The sequence below is a fragment of the Barbus barbus genome, assembly GCF_936440315.1.
Source record: "Barbus barbus genome assembly, chromosome: 3".
NCBI classification, from domain to species: domain Eukaryota; kingdom Metazoa; phylum Chordata; class Actinopteri; order Cypriniformes; family Cyprinidae; genus Barbus; species Barbus barbus.
In genome coordinates, this window is record NC_136731.1 from 22,469,389 (window position 1) to 22,484,551 (window position 15,163).

At 44.1% G+C, this 15,163-nt stretch overlaps 1 protein-coding gene across 1 annotated transcript in view; it reads left to right on the plus strand.

The window, feature by feature from the left end:
- Positions 1-15,163, plus strand: part of LOC306858457 (uncharacterized protein) — a gene marked incomplete at both ends in the record, with an annotated part of 34,065 nt that overhangs the window by 17,725 nt on the left and 1,177 nt on the right. The window contains 4 exons of the mRNA XM_079399017.1: positions 5,759-6,040; positions 6,283-6,552; positions 7,200-7,442; positions 7,522-7,635. Of these exons, the coding sequence (XP_079255143.1) occupies positions 5,759-6,040; positions 6,283-6,552; positions 7,200-7,442; positions 7,522-7,635 (909 nt within the window). The remainder of the gene's footprint in view (positions 1-5,758; positions 6,041-6,282; positions 6,553-7,199; positions 7,443-7,521; positions 7,636-15,163) is intronic.

The window sequence follows — 15,163 nt, forward strand, 5'->3', positions numbered from 1 at the left end:
TTCAGGAGGTAGGTGACTGACAACTTCCACGACATTACTGGCCCATTGGCGGATATCGAAACCACCAGAGGATAAGAGGGCCCGTAACTTATCCACTAGCTGACGTTCTTCTCCTGCAGAAGGTAAACTTTGTAGACAGTTGTCCACATAGAAGCATTTATCGACTGAGAATCTCACATCCTCTTCAGGAGTACTGTGCTGAGCCACGTGTCGCTGGAGGGCGAAGGTTGCACAGCAGGGGCTGGATGTAGTCCCGAAGGGAAGGACTCGCCACTCATAGGTATCTGGTGGCTCATTTCGTCGCAGGTCACGCCATAGGAAACGTAACAGTGGTCTGTCCTCAGGTAGTAGTAGGACCTGATGAAACATCCCCGTATATCTCCACTTATGGCTACACAATGCTCCCTGAACCGCAGGAGGATGCCCAGGAGAGAGGGGCTTAAAACTGGACCAGGTAGCAAGAAGTCATTAAGGCTCAGCCCCTCGTATTCAAAGGAACAGTTGAACACTAGGCGGTTTTTACCGTTGTGAGTGATCAAATGGTGTGGAATATACCAGTTCTCTCCTGCAGGTCCCTGTCCCTCCTCTCGCAGTTTAACGGTAGCACCAGTCAACTCCAGCTTCTTTATCTCAGACCTATACACCTCTGCCTTCGCTGGTGTCCGAGCGAGCTGACGCTCCATTCCTCTGAGATTAGGCATGACTGCTTCCTTTGGAGCACAAAAGAAGGGAAAATCCCTCCTGCGCAATAACGGTGTTGCGTAGCGGAAGATTCCGTTGACATCGACCCGCGTAGTCTTGGCCTCCAAGAGACTGATAGCCTCTCGATCCTCCTTGGATCGGGTAGCTTGCTTCTCACAGCGGTATGGCAAGACATCGATCTGCCAAAGCCTTTCGACATCCCTCTTCAACTGTAGTTCGGAGGGGGTAAGGGACAAGAAGAGACACTGTTGTCTTGATAACTGATCTTTCAAGAGTCTTACAGGTCCCTGCAATGTCCATCCGAGCCTTGTCTGAATAGCTGCAGGTCCTCCAGCAGGGCCTAGACGAACAGGTGATATAGGGGTAATGAGGTGAGTATTGTCAGCTCCGATTAGCAGCAGTGGGCGTACTCCCTCGAAATCCTGTAGGGGTAGGTTCTTCAGGTGCTGATACTTCTCCAGGATACTCAAAGAGTAGGAATGGTCTGCAAGTCCGAGGCATTCAGCGGTGAAGGCAGACGAAATTCCGTATAGCTTCTGTGGTTGAGTCACTGGAGAAATCTGGAAGGAGACTGAGGCTCCAGTCACAGTTTGTACATCCTGCCGGATAGTCCGCAGAGCTAGGCTTTCTTCAGGACCATAGATTCCGAGTTTAGTTGCTGCAGGGGAAAGGAGAATTGTCCTCTCCGAACCATCATCAAGGACGGCATAGGTATCCAGGGTTTTGTCTTCGTTACGAAGCAGAATTCTAACAACTTTTAGGAGAACTTTCCTACATCCCGTAGGTCTATCTAAATACAGAGTCTCGGTCGCTGAATTAACCAGACAAGAACCTTCAGTCACGGGTTTGGAGTTGACTTCATGAAGGATCTGCAAATGCCGGCCTTTACAGATACTACATGGCTTCTTGAAGGTACACTTGGCTGCTTGGTGTGCACGCCCACAACGCCAGCAGCGGTGATTCGTTTGAATCCAATCTGTGATTTGCTGTTTATTGAAGGTCTTGAAAGTAGGGCATTGACTGAGGTAATGATCGGTCTTGTCACAATACGGACAGAAAGCTTTGGCCTGTACTTTGAGGACCCCTGAACTGGTTAATGGGATCGGAGCTGGTCCAGATGGTGGTTTAGCAGGGCCCTCGTCTGATCCATGGAGTACAGTAGTGGAACGGCTAGCAGGGTTCCCGGTTCTCCCCCAGACTGTCTTCTGCTCTACCCTCCGTTTGCGGTCTGATATCTGACTCTCCCTGCTCTGACACCAGGCCTCGTATTGTAACCATTCTGAGAAGTCCAGGAGGTTATACACCGCACCGGGACGACGAAACATATGTCTTCTGAACTCCGACCTCATTTCAGGAGGAAGTTTGCTTAGCAGCCTCTCCACATGCGAACCACACCTCAATTCAGCCTGACCTTCATGGCCCAAAGTCTCCAGCATACCAACCAAGGATCTGATTTGCAAGACGAACTTGTCAAAGCCTGTTGTGTCACCTCGTCGAATGTCAGGCGCATCCATCACTTTCGCTATCCTTCTGAGGGCTAGCTTGTACGGTTGTCCAAACCGCTCAGTCAGAGCTGCCATAGTATCCCTGTAAGAGAAAGGTGAGTTAAGATAGGAGTCAGCTACTAGACGAGCTTCATCTAATCTCAAATGATCCATCAAGATCTGATAGCGGAAGAGCTCAGTAGCATCAGGAGGTAGAAGGTTCTCAAGAGCAATCTTTAGTCTGGTAAACTCACTAGCGTCCCCTGTGGTGAAGTCTGGAATGGTTGGAGTAGGTCCGCGATAAGTGCTCTCTCTCTCAACTGGATGTAAGGTAGAAGCTCTGTGCCTAGGCGTCTGATACCCAGGTCTCCTTCGCTCATTGCTTTCATGAAGGGGAGGCAGGTGGGCAGCTCTAACAGGCTCAAACTTCTGCTCCGGATACCAGCTTGGATCATGAGTATAGTTACTGTAGTCGGTAGGTGGCGGCGCTAATCGGCGGGTAGTTGGTCGGACAGAGTCATCGGGATAGTTAGCAGGAATGGAATCAGGATAATTAGGAGGCTGAACTGACTGTGTGACTTCCCGTTTGGCTGGCAGTTCCGTCTGTATGTGGTCTCTCATCACTTGCAGCTCACTGAGCATCTTACCCAGGAAATCTACCAGCACATGCTCTCTCTGCGACTCCTCAGCATTCTTCTCTGGTCGTCGGGGCAAAACAGAATGATCTCTATAACTCACAATCTGCTTGGGGTTAGGTAATGAGCTACAATCATCTTCATGGGATGAAAGAACTGAAGTTACTGGTGCAGCGATTGTACTGGCCAACGGCAATGCCTGACTGATGGCAGATGAATGAGGAAGTGGCATGGGAAGAGACTCGGAGCACACCAGAGATTGATTAGGCCTGTGTGAGGTATTAACGACAGTTTGTGGAGATGACTGACACCCAGTCTCTTCCCAAGGCCGGTGAAATGGTGAAGACTGAGCAGGTTGAGTAGATGGCATGGAAGCTCTAGACTGTGACGCTTGCTGTCTTTCATAAGAACGCTCTCCGTCATAGGCAGCCAGGGGCCACTCATCGACCACTTGCCATGAATACTGACTCACCGGACTGGAAGCTCTGTCAGATGGGGAGGGAGAAATCCTGGCAGCATCTGAGGTGCCACCTCTCCATGACTCCTCTGCAGCGTGAGGCAGTGTAGGCGTACTGACTGGTCTACGACGTGTGGCTGTGAGATCGTAGTCCTCAAGGTAAACGGGAGGATGAACATGACGTTTAGGTCTGGCACCTTCAGGATTCACCCCTTCTGGTTGCATATTAGGGCTGATAGATCCTCTAGGTCCAAGAGCAATGGCTGAGATCCGGCTCGAAGGACCAATTTTGTTTTGGAGCTGATCTAGGATTGTATTCTAAGGTGGTTCTGATTTCTCTAGCCTTCCTCTTAGTGTGTCGATTAGAACACAGGAGTGGATCAAGCGGTTAACTTCAATCAAAGGAGTTTATTGAACACTGAAGATGGATTTGGGGGGTGTATGTGGATGTGTGTATGGTGTGGTTCTACAATAAAACAGAAATATAGAAATAATCAGCATAACAATATTTGACTTCTGTATCAAAGCAAATCACATTAATGTATACAAGGTAGTAGTGTGTAAATACAATATACAGTATCGACTTTCAGTGGTAATATACACACAATCTTGCGTTGTGCTCTTTTATGCAAACATAATTGGCACGTTAAACTGACAGTGCCCAAATACTTGCAATAAACCTCACAAGTCAGAACAATTAAGTACTCTTATATAAACTTCACCGTAATAATTACCAATGTAGCAGCATAAAACCGGATAATACTAATAGTGATAGCGTATTTGTAAACACAACTCGTGCATGCGCTGAATGCGCTAGCATAGCCTTACATTAATTTCACACGTTCAATCGCGAACAGTGGACAAATACCAAAATGTCTCAGATATGATTATTAGAATAAACAAGAACAGTCCCTAGAGCTGAGCAGATACTCACAATTAGTCACCGACGCACACAATAACACACAAAAGGAGATTATTTCTCTCGCCCTCGGGATAAGTCTCTGGGTGCTTCTCAATATCCCTCCTCGCTTCCTCACTCCTCCGTCCTCCATCCTATGACCCGGAAACCGATCGAGCTTAGCCATCTTGAAGGACATCTCAATTCTCTAATTGCACCGTGAGGAGGTGAGGAACGAGGAGTGAGGAGCCTTCCAAAGGAGCTATGAGCGAGGATACACAGGTGTATCCTATGCGGAAGTCTTTTTCATCGAAAAACCTGACGCACGTGTAAATTCTCCTCCCCCTTCTCATCTGTTGTAATAATTTTTAATTTATATTTTACCTTTGCAATTTAAATAAACCATACATGTCATATATTTCAACAGGGCATCTTGCTTTATTAATGTTTATTTTGAAAGTCTTAAAAAACAAACTTTAACAACATAAGGGCAGATCCATTTTGCGCAGCTGATGATACTCTAAAGTGATGCTAAAGGGAGTGAGGATATATCATTTCACTTGATTCAATTCCTCCATCCTCGCGTCTTTTATGTGCATCCTTCCCTCGTATCCTGAAGGGGTGGAGCTAAGATGCGAGGAAAGGAAACGAGGATGCACAAATAAGAATTGAGAAGCACCCTCTCTCTCGCTCTATTCTGCTGCGTCCTGGCGATGATTGACAGGTGCAGCCCCGCCTTTCCAACAGGGAGAAAGCAAAAAATAAAACAACACTCGTGATACAGACAAATGCATATTAAAATATATTTAAAACAGAAAGAATAAAAGCATATTTACTTTTTGTTTACGCTTCTTTGAATTCTCGGTGTATCGAATTTGGTGTGTACCACAATAATCCGTTATGTCATGGCGTACATGATCAGATGTACCGCTGTATCAGTGCCCTTATTTGTGCATATTTCATTTGAAAAAGACATATGTACGCATACATGGTGCTGGTTCACGTTTGGTGCACGAGAGAATATGAAGTATATTCACAAAACTTCAAACGCACTTGCTCCTGTCCAGATATGATCCGCGCAGCAAGTGTTAAACTCATTGTCGCGTTTAGCGCAGAAACCGCTCTTTCGTGCGCGCTCCACGTGTTGCTACATAGGCCTATTAAATATTGTTATGGTCGTGTTTACAGAAATTAACTGACAGCGCGGAAGCTCTTTCATGAGATTTGAATTCTCTGTAATACGACCTCATGCACAGCGCAGTGATTGGATCAAGAGTTCATTCTCATGAATAAGACTTAGAAAAGCTAGGAAAACTGATCACTCCAAATTAACGCATATACATAATTTTCCCATGACGTTGGTTCAACTTTGCTTTTTGAAGAACAAAATTGCTCCAAAAAATGAAAAAAAAAAAAATCACTTTTCCCTTAATAATAGACATAATGAGTGCTATTGTTGTTTTCACTGATGTGCAACCTGTTTGTGTTAACATCTCAATAAATGTGTTTTAGGGTTTCATGACACTTTAACATTTATTTAAAAAAATAATTTCTAAATGCTTAACTCTAATTGTCTTCTCAGGTGTTTCTCCTCCAGTCTCTCTGATCATCAGTCCCAGCAGGACTCAACACTTCACATCTGTCTCTCTCTCTCTGAGCTGTGAGGACCAGAGTAACTCTGATAGATGGAGAGTGAGAAGATACACAGACAGTTGGGGGCTGGAAGATTGTTCATCATCACTGTGGGGATCACAAACAGGATCTACATGTACAATCAGCTCCACTATCGCATCAGATACTGGAGTGTACTGCTGTCAGTCTGAATCTGGAGAGAACAATCATCCTGTTAATATGACTGTACACTGTGAGTGCTTCTGAATATATTTATTTCACTGACAGTTTACTATGAATGTATAAAACGAGTTGATTAAACTAGTGCAGCAAGCATCAATGGGCAAAAAAGAAGAAGAAGAAGAGAAAAATATAAGTATGCAGGCTGTACAAAAAATTTAGTTTTGTCATAAAATATAAAAACAATTTTTGTTATCATATTTATCATATCGTCTAGCTATTTACAATCAGCTCACGCTTCCTCTGTTTCTGTAGCTGGTGTGATTCTGGAGAGTCCTGTTCATCCTGTGACTGAAAGAGAAACTCTGACTCTACGCTGTTTATATCCGTATACACGCCCACCAAACCTCAGAGCTGATTTCTATAAAGATGGATCACTCATCCAGAATCAAACTACAGAGATAATCATCTCTAATGTCTCAAAGTCACATGAGGGTTTCTACTACTGCAAACACCCAGAACGAGGAGAGTCACCCAAGAGCTGGGTCTCAGTCAGAGGAGTCTCAAATGAATCCTGCTGTATACGTGAGCTGATTTATTTCTTCATATGCTCTTGTTCGGATATAGTGCTTAATAAAGTTAATAAAGTCGTGAGATAGTGTTGAGAACAAGCATGTGCTGCACCTTGTTTACGAGCAGGAAAATGCATACGCATGCATACTTTCGATAATGGAGGAGGATGGTTACTTGGAGGAGAATAATTGTTGAATAAAGTCGTCATTTGTTTTCTTTGCACACAAAGATTATTCTCATAGCTTCGTGAAATTCAGGACTAGTCTGCATGGCCTGAATAAATCAAACCAGTATCTTACCAGTAAAGTTTTGATGGAAGACAATTATAATAGAGGGAAAGATGATTACAATATCAGTTTAAGGCAACTGGTAATGGTCTGTTGCTGTGTTTCTGTGACTGTTTAAAGCACATGAATGAGACGTGATTGGGTGTTTGTTGCTAAGCATCTAACTGTAACATTTTAACACGGCATCATTTCACACTGTACAACTTTGGCACAGCAAAGCGGGGTTAGCGAGCTATTCACTCAGAACACGTTTCTGCTTTAAAAAAGTTGAGACAAGGGCAGTGGACTGGGTATTTAACCATAACAGTGGTAGCTATACAGTGCAGTAAACTACTATGTTTACATAAAGTTTGTGTTTTCTCTGTTATGTAGTTGGTGTTATTCTGGAGAGTCCTGTTCATCCTGTGACTGAAGGAGATATTATGACTCTACGCTGTTTATATCCGTATACAAGCCCACCAAACCTCACAGCTGATTTCTATAAAGATGGATCACTCATCCAGAATCAAACTACAGAGATAATCATCTCTAATGTCTCAAAGTCACATGAGGGCTTCTACTACTGCAAACACCCAGAACGAGGAGAGTCACCCAAGAGCTGGGTCTCAGTCACAGGTGAGAACGATTAAACACTATTAAAGTATACCTGTATCAATTACAGCACTAATCTAAATGTAAAATGTATGCATCTCAGCTTCCTCCAGAACATCAAGATCTGGTCACCTCTGTCTCATGATAACTGGAGTGACTGTCATATTTTTGATCATTGTCTTCTTGGTCCAGCTGTGGCTCTACAAAAACAACAAAGGTTCGTCATCTGCCATATTGACATTCAGTAGCACATTTGCAGACACTAACTCTGTTCTTAAACCTTTTGATCTGTCTCTCCTGCTCAAAATAAGCATTTTAAACCATCCTAAACTGGATTTATATACAAGTAAGCTTTGTAGTATAATTTATTCATTGCTGAAAAGTATTGGTAAAAAGAGTTCTAAATATTCACATAGTCTGTGTTGAAATCAAAAGTCAAACCCTCCATCAAGTTCACCATTTATATGATGCATATTTAGGTTGCTTTAAATTAACTATTTGTGTGTGTGTGAAGTGACATACTGCCAAGTATGGTGACCCATACTCGGAATTCGTGCTCTGCATTTAACCCATCCAACGTGCACACACACAGCAGTGAACACACACACACCGTGAACACACACCCGGAGCAGTGGGCAGCCATTTATGCTGTGGCGCCCGGGGAGCAGTTGGGGGTTCGGTGCCTTGCTCAAGGGCACCTCAGTCATGGTATTGAGGGTGGAGAGAGCGCTGGACATTCACTCCCCCCACCTACAATCCCTGCTGGCCCGAGACTCGAACCCACAACCTTTGGATTACGAGTCCGACTCTAACCATTAGGCCATGACTTCATTTCAATAATCTTCTGCAATGTCACAACATTTATTCCCATACAGAGTTGCATAAATTTTTCGCCAAAATCTTGTATTGATGATGGGAGAGTCGGACCGCTGCGCAAAGTCTTCTCCAGCACATCCCAAAGATTCTCAACGGGGTTAAGGTCTGACTCTGGACTCTGTGGTGGCCAATCCATGTGTGAAAATGATGTCTCATGCTCCCTGAATCACTCTTTAACAATTTGAGCCCGATGAATCCTGGCATTGTCATCTTGGAATATACCCGTGCCATCGGGGAAGAAAAAATTAATTGATGAAATAACCTGATCATTCAGTATATTCAGGTAGTCAGCTGACCTCATTCTTTTGGCACATAACATAATCATCCATGCAGTAATTATCCAATGGGAGGATCTTACCTATTTGCTTAGTTAAATCCACTCTCTTTGTCAGTCTAGCTTTGCATTTAGTTCTCTTGAAGTTTATTAGGATTTCTTTGCTTTTGCTATTTTGCTCTAGTCTAGTTCCTGTCTTTATTTTTGCTTTAGTTTCACACCGCTCACGGGTTGTGTGTGTGTGGTGAAGAGCAAGCGCGTTCAGCTCTCGAGGGAGTTGAATGCACTCGTGTGCTCATCGTGATGCATTTGCAGGACTACTGAGAAAAAGGGAAGGTGAGTGCTTCACTTTTTACCCAAATTGTAATACCCGTTTCTGCATGAGTGTGTTTGCCTCTCGCTGGAATAGCGACGCATTCATGGGCGGCTCCGTTCTCGCTTTATTCATAGGTAATCTTGCGCATGGGTGGAGCATGTTTAGCTCCCGTGGGAACTGAATACATGCTGCACGTTGCTAGTGCAGTGAGAATTATCTGACCATTGCCCACAATTCGCGGTTCATGGGCAGAACAGGGAAAGGACCTGACAGGAAATCTTCCCTATCAGTAAGGAATTATGATGTGGGTATCTGTCTGCAGTTATTGGGCAGGTGATTTATAACATGTTCTAACCACATTATACTGCACTCCGAGAGCCCTCTCGATCCTGTGGATATGGTCTCACCTGTCAGTACTAGATCCAGCCTGGATGATGGCCTATATCTTCGGCCTCATGCTTGCTGGATCATGCAGCCAAGTCGCTAGGCTTCTGCGGGTGCCTCCTTGGCCTTCAGGTCCCAGTATAGCACTGCAACCCAGGACTTGCGGGTCCTCCATTCAGGCTGAGCCTTTTTCGGATATTATTGCTTCGTGATGTGCTCCCTGAGCTCCTGGCTGAGTGTTTGCTTTGAGAAGCTGCCCCAGCCAGGATGCGCTACTCGTGTCTCGCATCGAGAGGCTTCCTGAGATTTAAATCACACTGTCCTTATTGGCGAACCAGTGAATCGCCCCTCCGTGGAGTGGGCTTGAGTACACTGCTTTCCCGGAGGTACGAGTGAGAGATGTTTCTGCGGAAACCCTTCCTGAGTGCTTTAGCTCTGAGGAGCGATAGCTCTTCAGACATGTATGGTTTTTGGCTATCCCGTTGGTCTATGCTCTCTATCAAGATGGAGAGCGTAGGACTACGTTTACCTACTAACAGATGATAGTCTCCCTTTGGGTGCTGCTGGACTGTCCTTTTATTCTGGCACTGCCTTCTGGTCGAGCTAGGGTGTGCTCCCCTCATTGCGAGAGCTAGCTATGCACCTCCTGTTCCCAGTTTGATTCGTAAGGACCGCCTCAGGACCGCTTCTTTATGAGCTCTGTGGCAGTGACACCAGGATGTTGGTTGCTTGCTGCCTCCCTGTTGAGTTACCCTGTTGGTCAGGCCTGGCAATGCTCTCCTCACCTAGAGGTTACTTTTGAGCTTGCCACTCCCGTTCGAGGGTCTGTGGACTCCTCTCACTGGATGCTGTTCCCCCTGGAGCTCCGTTGAGCAGCAACTTCAGGTTGTTAGGCTCCTCTCTGCCTCCCTGTCAGGTTGCTGTCCCTGTCAGATGAGCTCAGCAGTGCTCCCCTCACCCTAGAGGGTCACCTATAAGCATGCCACTCCCAAAACTGAGTGTCTGAGTCCCTCTCCTATTTTGAGAGTTAGGCCTCCGCTCTCTAGAGCTCCGGTTAACAGTCATGCCAGGTTGTTAGGCCACCTTCTGCCTCCCTGGCAGGCTGTTTTTTGGTCGAGCTAGCATTGCTCCCCTTACCGTAGAGGGTTACATATGAGCATGCCGCTCCTTTCTGAGCATCTGAGTTCCCTCTCATACTGAGAGTTGAGTTCTCCACTCCCCAGAGCTCTGTGAGTTAGCAACTTCAGGTTGTTGGGCCACCTTCTGCCTCCCTGGCAGGCTGTTTTTTGGTCGAGCTAGCATTGCTCTCCTCACTATAGAGGGTCACCTATGAGCATGCTGCTCCCTGCCGAGCTCTCCTTGTTGGTCGAGCTGGCATTGCTCTCCTCAACTTAGAGGGTCACCTATGAGCATGCTGCTCCCTTCTGAATGTCTGAGTTCCCTCTCATGCTGATAGTTAAGTTCTCCGCTCTCCAGAGCTCTGCCTTGGTAGAGCTAGCATTGCTCCCCTCACTATAGAAGGTCACCAATGAGCATGCTGCTCCCTCCCGAGCTCTCCTTGTTGGTTGAGCTGGGATTGCTCTCCTTAACTTAGAGGGTCACCTATGAGCATGCTGCTCCCTTCTGAGCATCTGAGTTACTCTCCAGAGCTCTGCCTTGGTAGAGCTAGCGTTGCTCCCCTCACTATAGAGGGCCACCTGTTGAGACAGTTCCTTCAGCGAGCTCTTGCATAGCAAGCAGTAGCCCCTGGATGACAGGCCAAGACTTAGTTACTAACCTAAGCGCTTGGTCGTATCCCCTTAAAGGAATCTCTTCTTCTGATTCCAAGCCTTTGAGCTCTATCCTGGGTCCAGGAGGCCCGGCCCTAACAGGTAAGTTCTGGGGTATGCAACTCAGGCCTTTGGCCGAAGGGGATAATGTCACTGACAGCCATCGTACAGTCCCAGGGGCAACTCCCTTAGCCCGGTAGAGTTGGTACTTAGTGCTTGGCTTTTGTGCTTGGCTTGCACTCCCCTCAGCATGGTGGCGTGGGTATTCCGTTCCCCATAGCGACCCCTAGAGGACGCAGTTCGAAGTTCCCTCGAAAGGGAACGTCTCCGGTTACGTATGTAACCATGGTTCCCTGAGAGTAGGGAATGAGACACTGCGTCCTCTAGGTTCGGTGCCATGCTTCGGACGCAAGCTTCAGACGAAGAAGTGAATGACGTATTTTCCCGGCGCCCCTTTATACTGCGGCCGCGCAGGTAGTAACGTCATAGGCTGTCGCCGGCCAATGTTATTGTCGTGATTAGATATATGCTTCAAGACACCGGCCATGCCAAGGCGTTCTCCATAGCGACCCCTAGAGGACGCAGTGTCTCGTTCCCAACTCTCAGGGAACCATGGTTACATGCATAACCTGAGACATTCTTTCTTGTGGTCTTGTCTTGTGTGTTGTGTTTTGTCAAGTGTTTGTTTCTGTTCTGTGTCCTGATTCCCCCTCGCTGCTGTTCTCAAGACCTGGCTATCTGACTGGACTGGTTTCACTACAGCTCAATGTATCAAGCCCTGTTTGCTCAAACTGCTGCCTGATCTCCAGTGTTCTCATTGACTGGTAATGCTATCATTTGTTCTCCAGCCAAACTTTGTCCATGTCTGACTTCGGCCATCCTCCTGTTCTCCAGCAGACTGCCCTTTCCTTCTGTTTGGACTCTCACATCAGCCCTGTTAATCCTAGTCTTGTCAATAAATCTCACTCCCTTGATCATTCTGCATCTGGGTCACTCTCTAAACTGCTGTGACAAAACCCTGTCAAGATACAACCCGGATTCCAGAAATGTGACTTTTTTTTTTTATTATTTGAATTAAATGAGAACTAAAAGAATTTCAAATCATAAGAGACAATGTTTTATTCACAATAGAACATAGATAAATTAACATGTTTAAACTGAGAAAGTTTACAATTTTATGCACAAAATGAGCTCATTTCAAATTTGATGCCTGCTACAGGTCTCAAACTTGTTGGGACGGGGGCATGTTTACAATGGTGTAGCATCTCTTCTTTTCAAAACAGTCTGAAGACATCTGGGAATTGAGATTATGAGTTTAAGGAGTTTTGGCGTTGGAATTTGGTTCCATTCTTGCCTGATATAGGTTTACAGCTGCTAAAGAGTTTGTGGTCATCTTTGACGTATTTTTCGTTTAATGATGCACCAAATGTTCTCTATAGGTGAAAGATCTGGACTGTAGGCAGGCCAATTCAGCACCCGGACTCTTCTACTATGAAGCCATGCTGTTGTAATATATGTCCTGCTTTGTAGGGGAATTTACTATGTATTCTTGGAAGATTTAAGAAGGAAAGGTTCTTGGTCCCCCACCCCAGTGCTTTGAGTCTCGGAATACACTATGTGTGTATATGTTTTAGCTTGCACTATTGTAAAACAACAGAAATAGGAAAAATAGGCTTCAGGCAAGCAAGTGTCAGTACGGTGGCTCCCTGAAGTGTGTTCATGTGAGGTAAAACAAATCATTCACAATCCAACACTCCTAAACCTAATAGTGTAAGTGAGACGCCCCTACTCCAAGTAAACTTGCACAAATAACTGTAGACTGAATGATCCGTTAACAATTAGTAATTTATTATTTTTCCCTTTTTTTAGGAAACTGAACTTTGCTTTGAAAGAATTGGCTTTGATTAAATGAAAGAAAGAAATAAAACAAGTAATTGATGACAAGTTCTCTGAAGTTTTCTTTTAGTTTTGGTAAACCGTTCAACACTTTAAACCTTCATATACACAAGTTTCCTAGAATTAAATTCAATACCAGAGCACACAAAATGATTTTCAAACAGCATTGGGAATCTCAAATGAAACTCTGAAACATGTAAATGACTCTTGCAGTTGAATTCAAATAATTCACTTCAAATGAACACTGAAATAATTTGACTCAATTCAAAGGAACTCTGGAATAATTATTGACTCAGTTCAATTGTTTGAACTCTTATGAATCAATGTACGATTAAATTCTCACACCAACCCAGTTCATTTGCTTAGTTCAAGTTCACAGTACAGTTCAATTTACATCAGTGAAGAGTTCATGCGTGTGTATGTGCAAATAACATTTTTACCAGTCCTTAGCAACGAAGAATTTGATGAGATGACTTGAAATGACGTGCAAGGATGAAACGAACAGCTGGGGCAGCACAGCGACGAGATGTCGTCAGGATGGCAGGGTAATAAGAATAAAAAAACAGGAGCAAAAACTCAGCGTGGTCCAAGAAAAACTTGAAATGGCGCAGATCAGCCACAGGATGCACACGGCACACCTGAACAGGGTCTGACTTGCGGTGTTCTCAACCGCAAAATGTAATCGTAGACGATTGTCAGTCTCTCCAAAAATGCAAAAATCCAGAAACAAATGTGAAAAAATTAAACACTCCGTGAAAATCTCACTTTCATTTTATACACGTATTCTCGTACACTGACAAATGCACTTGGATGACATGTAGGAAGAAATTACTCTCTTTACAATTACAAATTACAACTCTCTCTCGTGCTCTCAGCCAGTCTCTCACACCGTTCTCTGTTCGATGACGCAATCAGCCGAACTTCTGCAACAACTCCGTCTCCAGTCTCACACGATAGCGTTAGTGTTCACTGGACTCAGTTGGGAACACTTAATTTCTAGCGATTATCGTCGATTTGATTGCACAGATACTATTTAAACTAAACTGAGCTTGACAATGGCAATTGAAAGGTTACTAGGTAATAGGCTTTAACTACTTATTTTATTAAGTATAATTGTTAGGTTAACATTTGTATTCCTTTATCTATATCAGTGGCATTAAAATTTTATTTTTGTAAGAAAATGTAAAAATCTATTTATTGTTTTCCTGCTTTTTTCATAATTGGTAGACAACAACATCAACACTTAACTAAACTGAATCATACTGAACTGACTTAAATAATGAGCTGAATAATGACACTATCTTTTTTAAAGCTGCTTTACAGAAGATTTTGAATATGCCTCATGCTTAAAACAGTTTTTTTTTTTTTTTTGCATCATTGATTCTGTTATTTTTATGTTTAATAATGTGAAGCTTCTTTGAAACAGTCTGTATTGTAAAGCACCAAGGGCATAGAATTAGAGGGGGAATGCTAGGGACATGTACCTAGACCCTACCAATATCCAGCAACTACCAAATTGTCCCTAGCAATAATTTTGATCAAACGATTAAATAGGCCTATATATGTATATATAATTTTGTAATTTCAAACACATCTGAAATAATTCATAGGGGTACAATGTGGCTAAGGGCAGTAGTAACAACAAATTATATTTTATTATATGATATTATTAATATAATGTTATCAAATAGTCCTATGATATATGAAATTTAGCCTATATATCTGAATCTAACCATGTCATGTCAACAATTGCAAAAGTCAGCCATCTATTAATTATCATGTTAGTTATTGTACCTTTAGCCCCAAAAGCAGGGGTGCTTTTTACCCCAAATACCATACTTTTGTCAGTCCTCTGTCGTGTGTGTCATGTGTTCCCGCATCATGTTTCCATATTTGGTTTGTTTCCCGTTAAATGTGATCATTAGTTAATTCTTGTCCAGCCGTGTTCGTCTCATTATCTATGATTATTCTGTGTATTTATAGTCCTGTCTGTTCAGTTTGATTTCGTCTGGTCTACTCGTTACTCCCCGGTGTTCCTGTCTGTGTCTGCCTTGCCTTGTCTTGCACTGCCTTGCCCTGCCTTGCACTGCCTTGCCCTGCCTTGATGTCTTCAGTAAAGACTGTTATTTTGCGTTACATCCTCGTCTGCGTGTTCCTTGTTCCTCCCTGCTAGGTGCACCGTGACAACTTTTACATATTCTTCTGTTATTGGAAAACTGTTGATTTAATG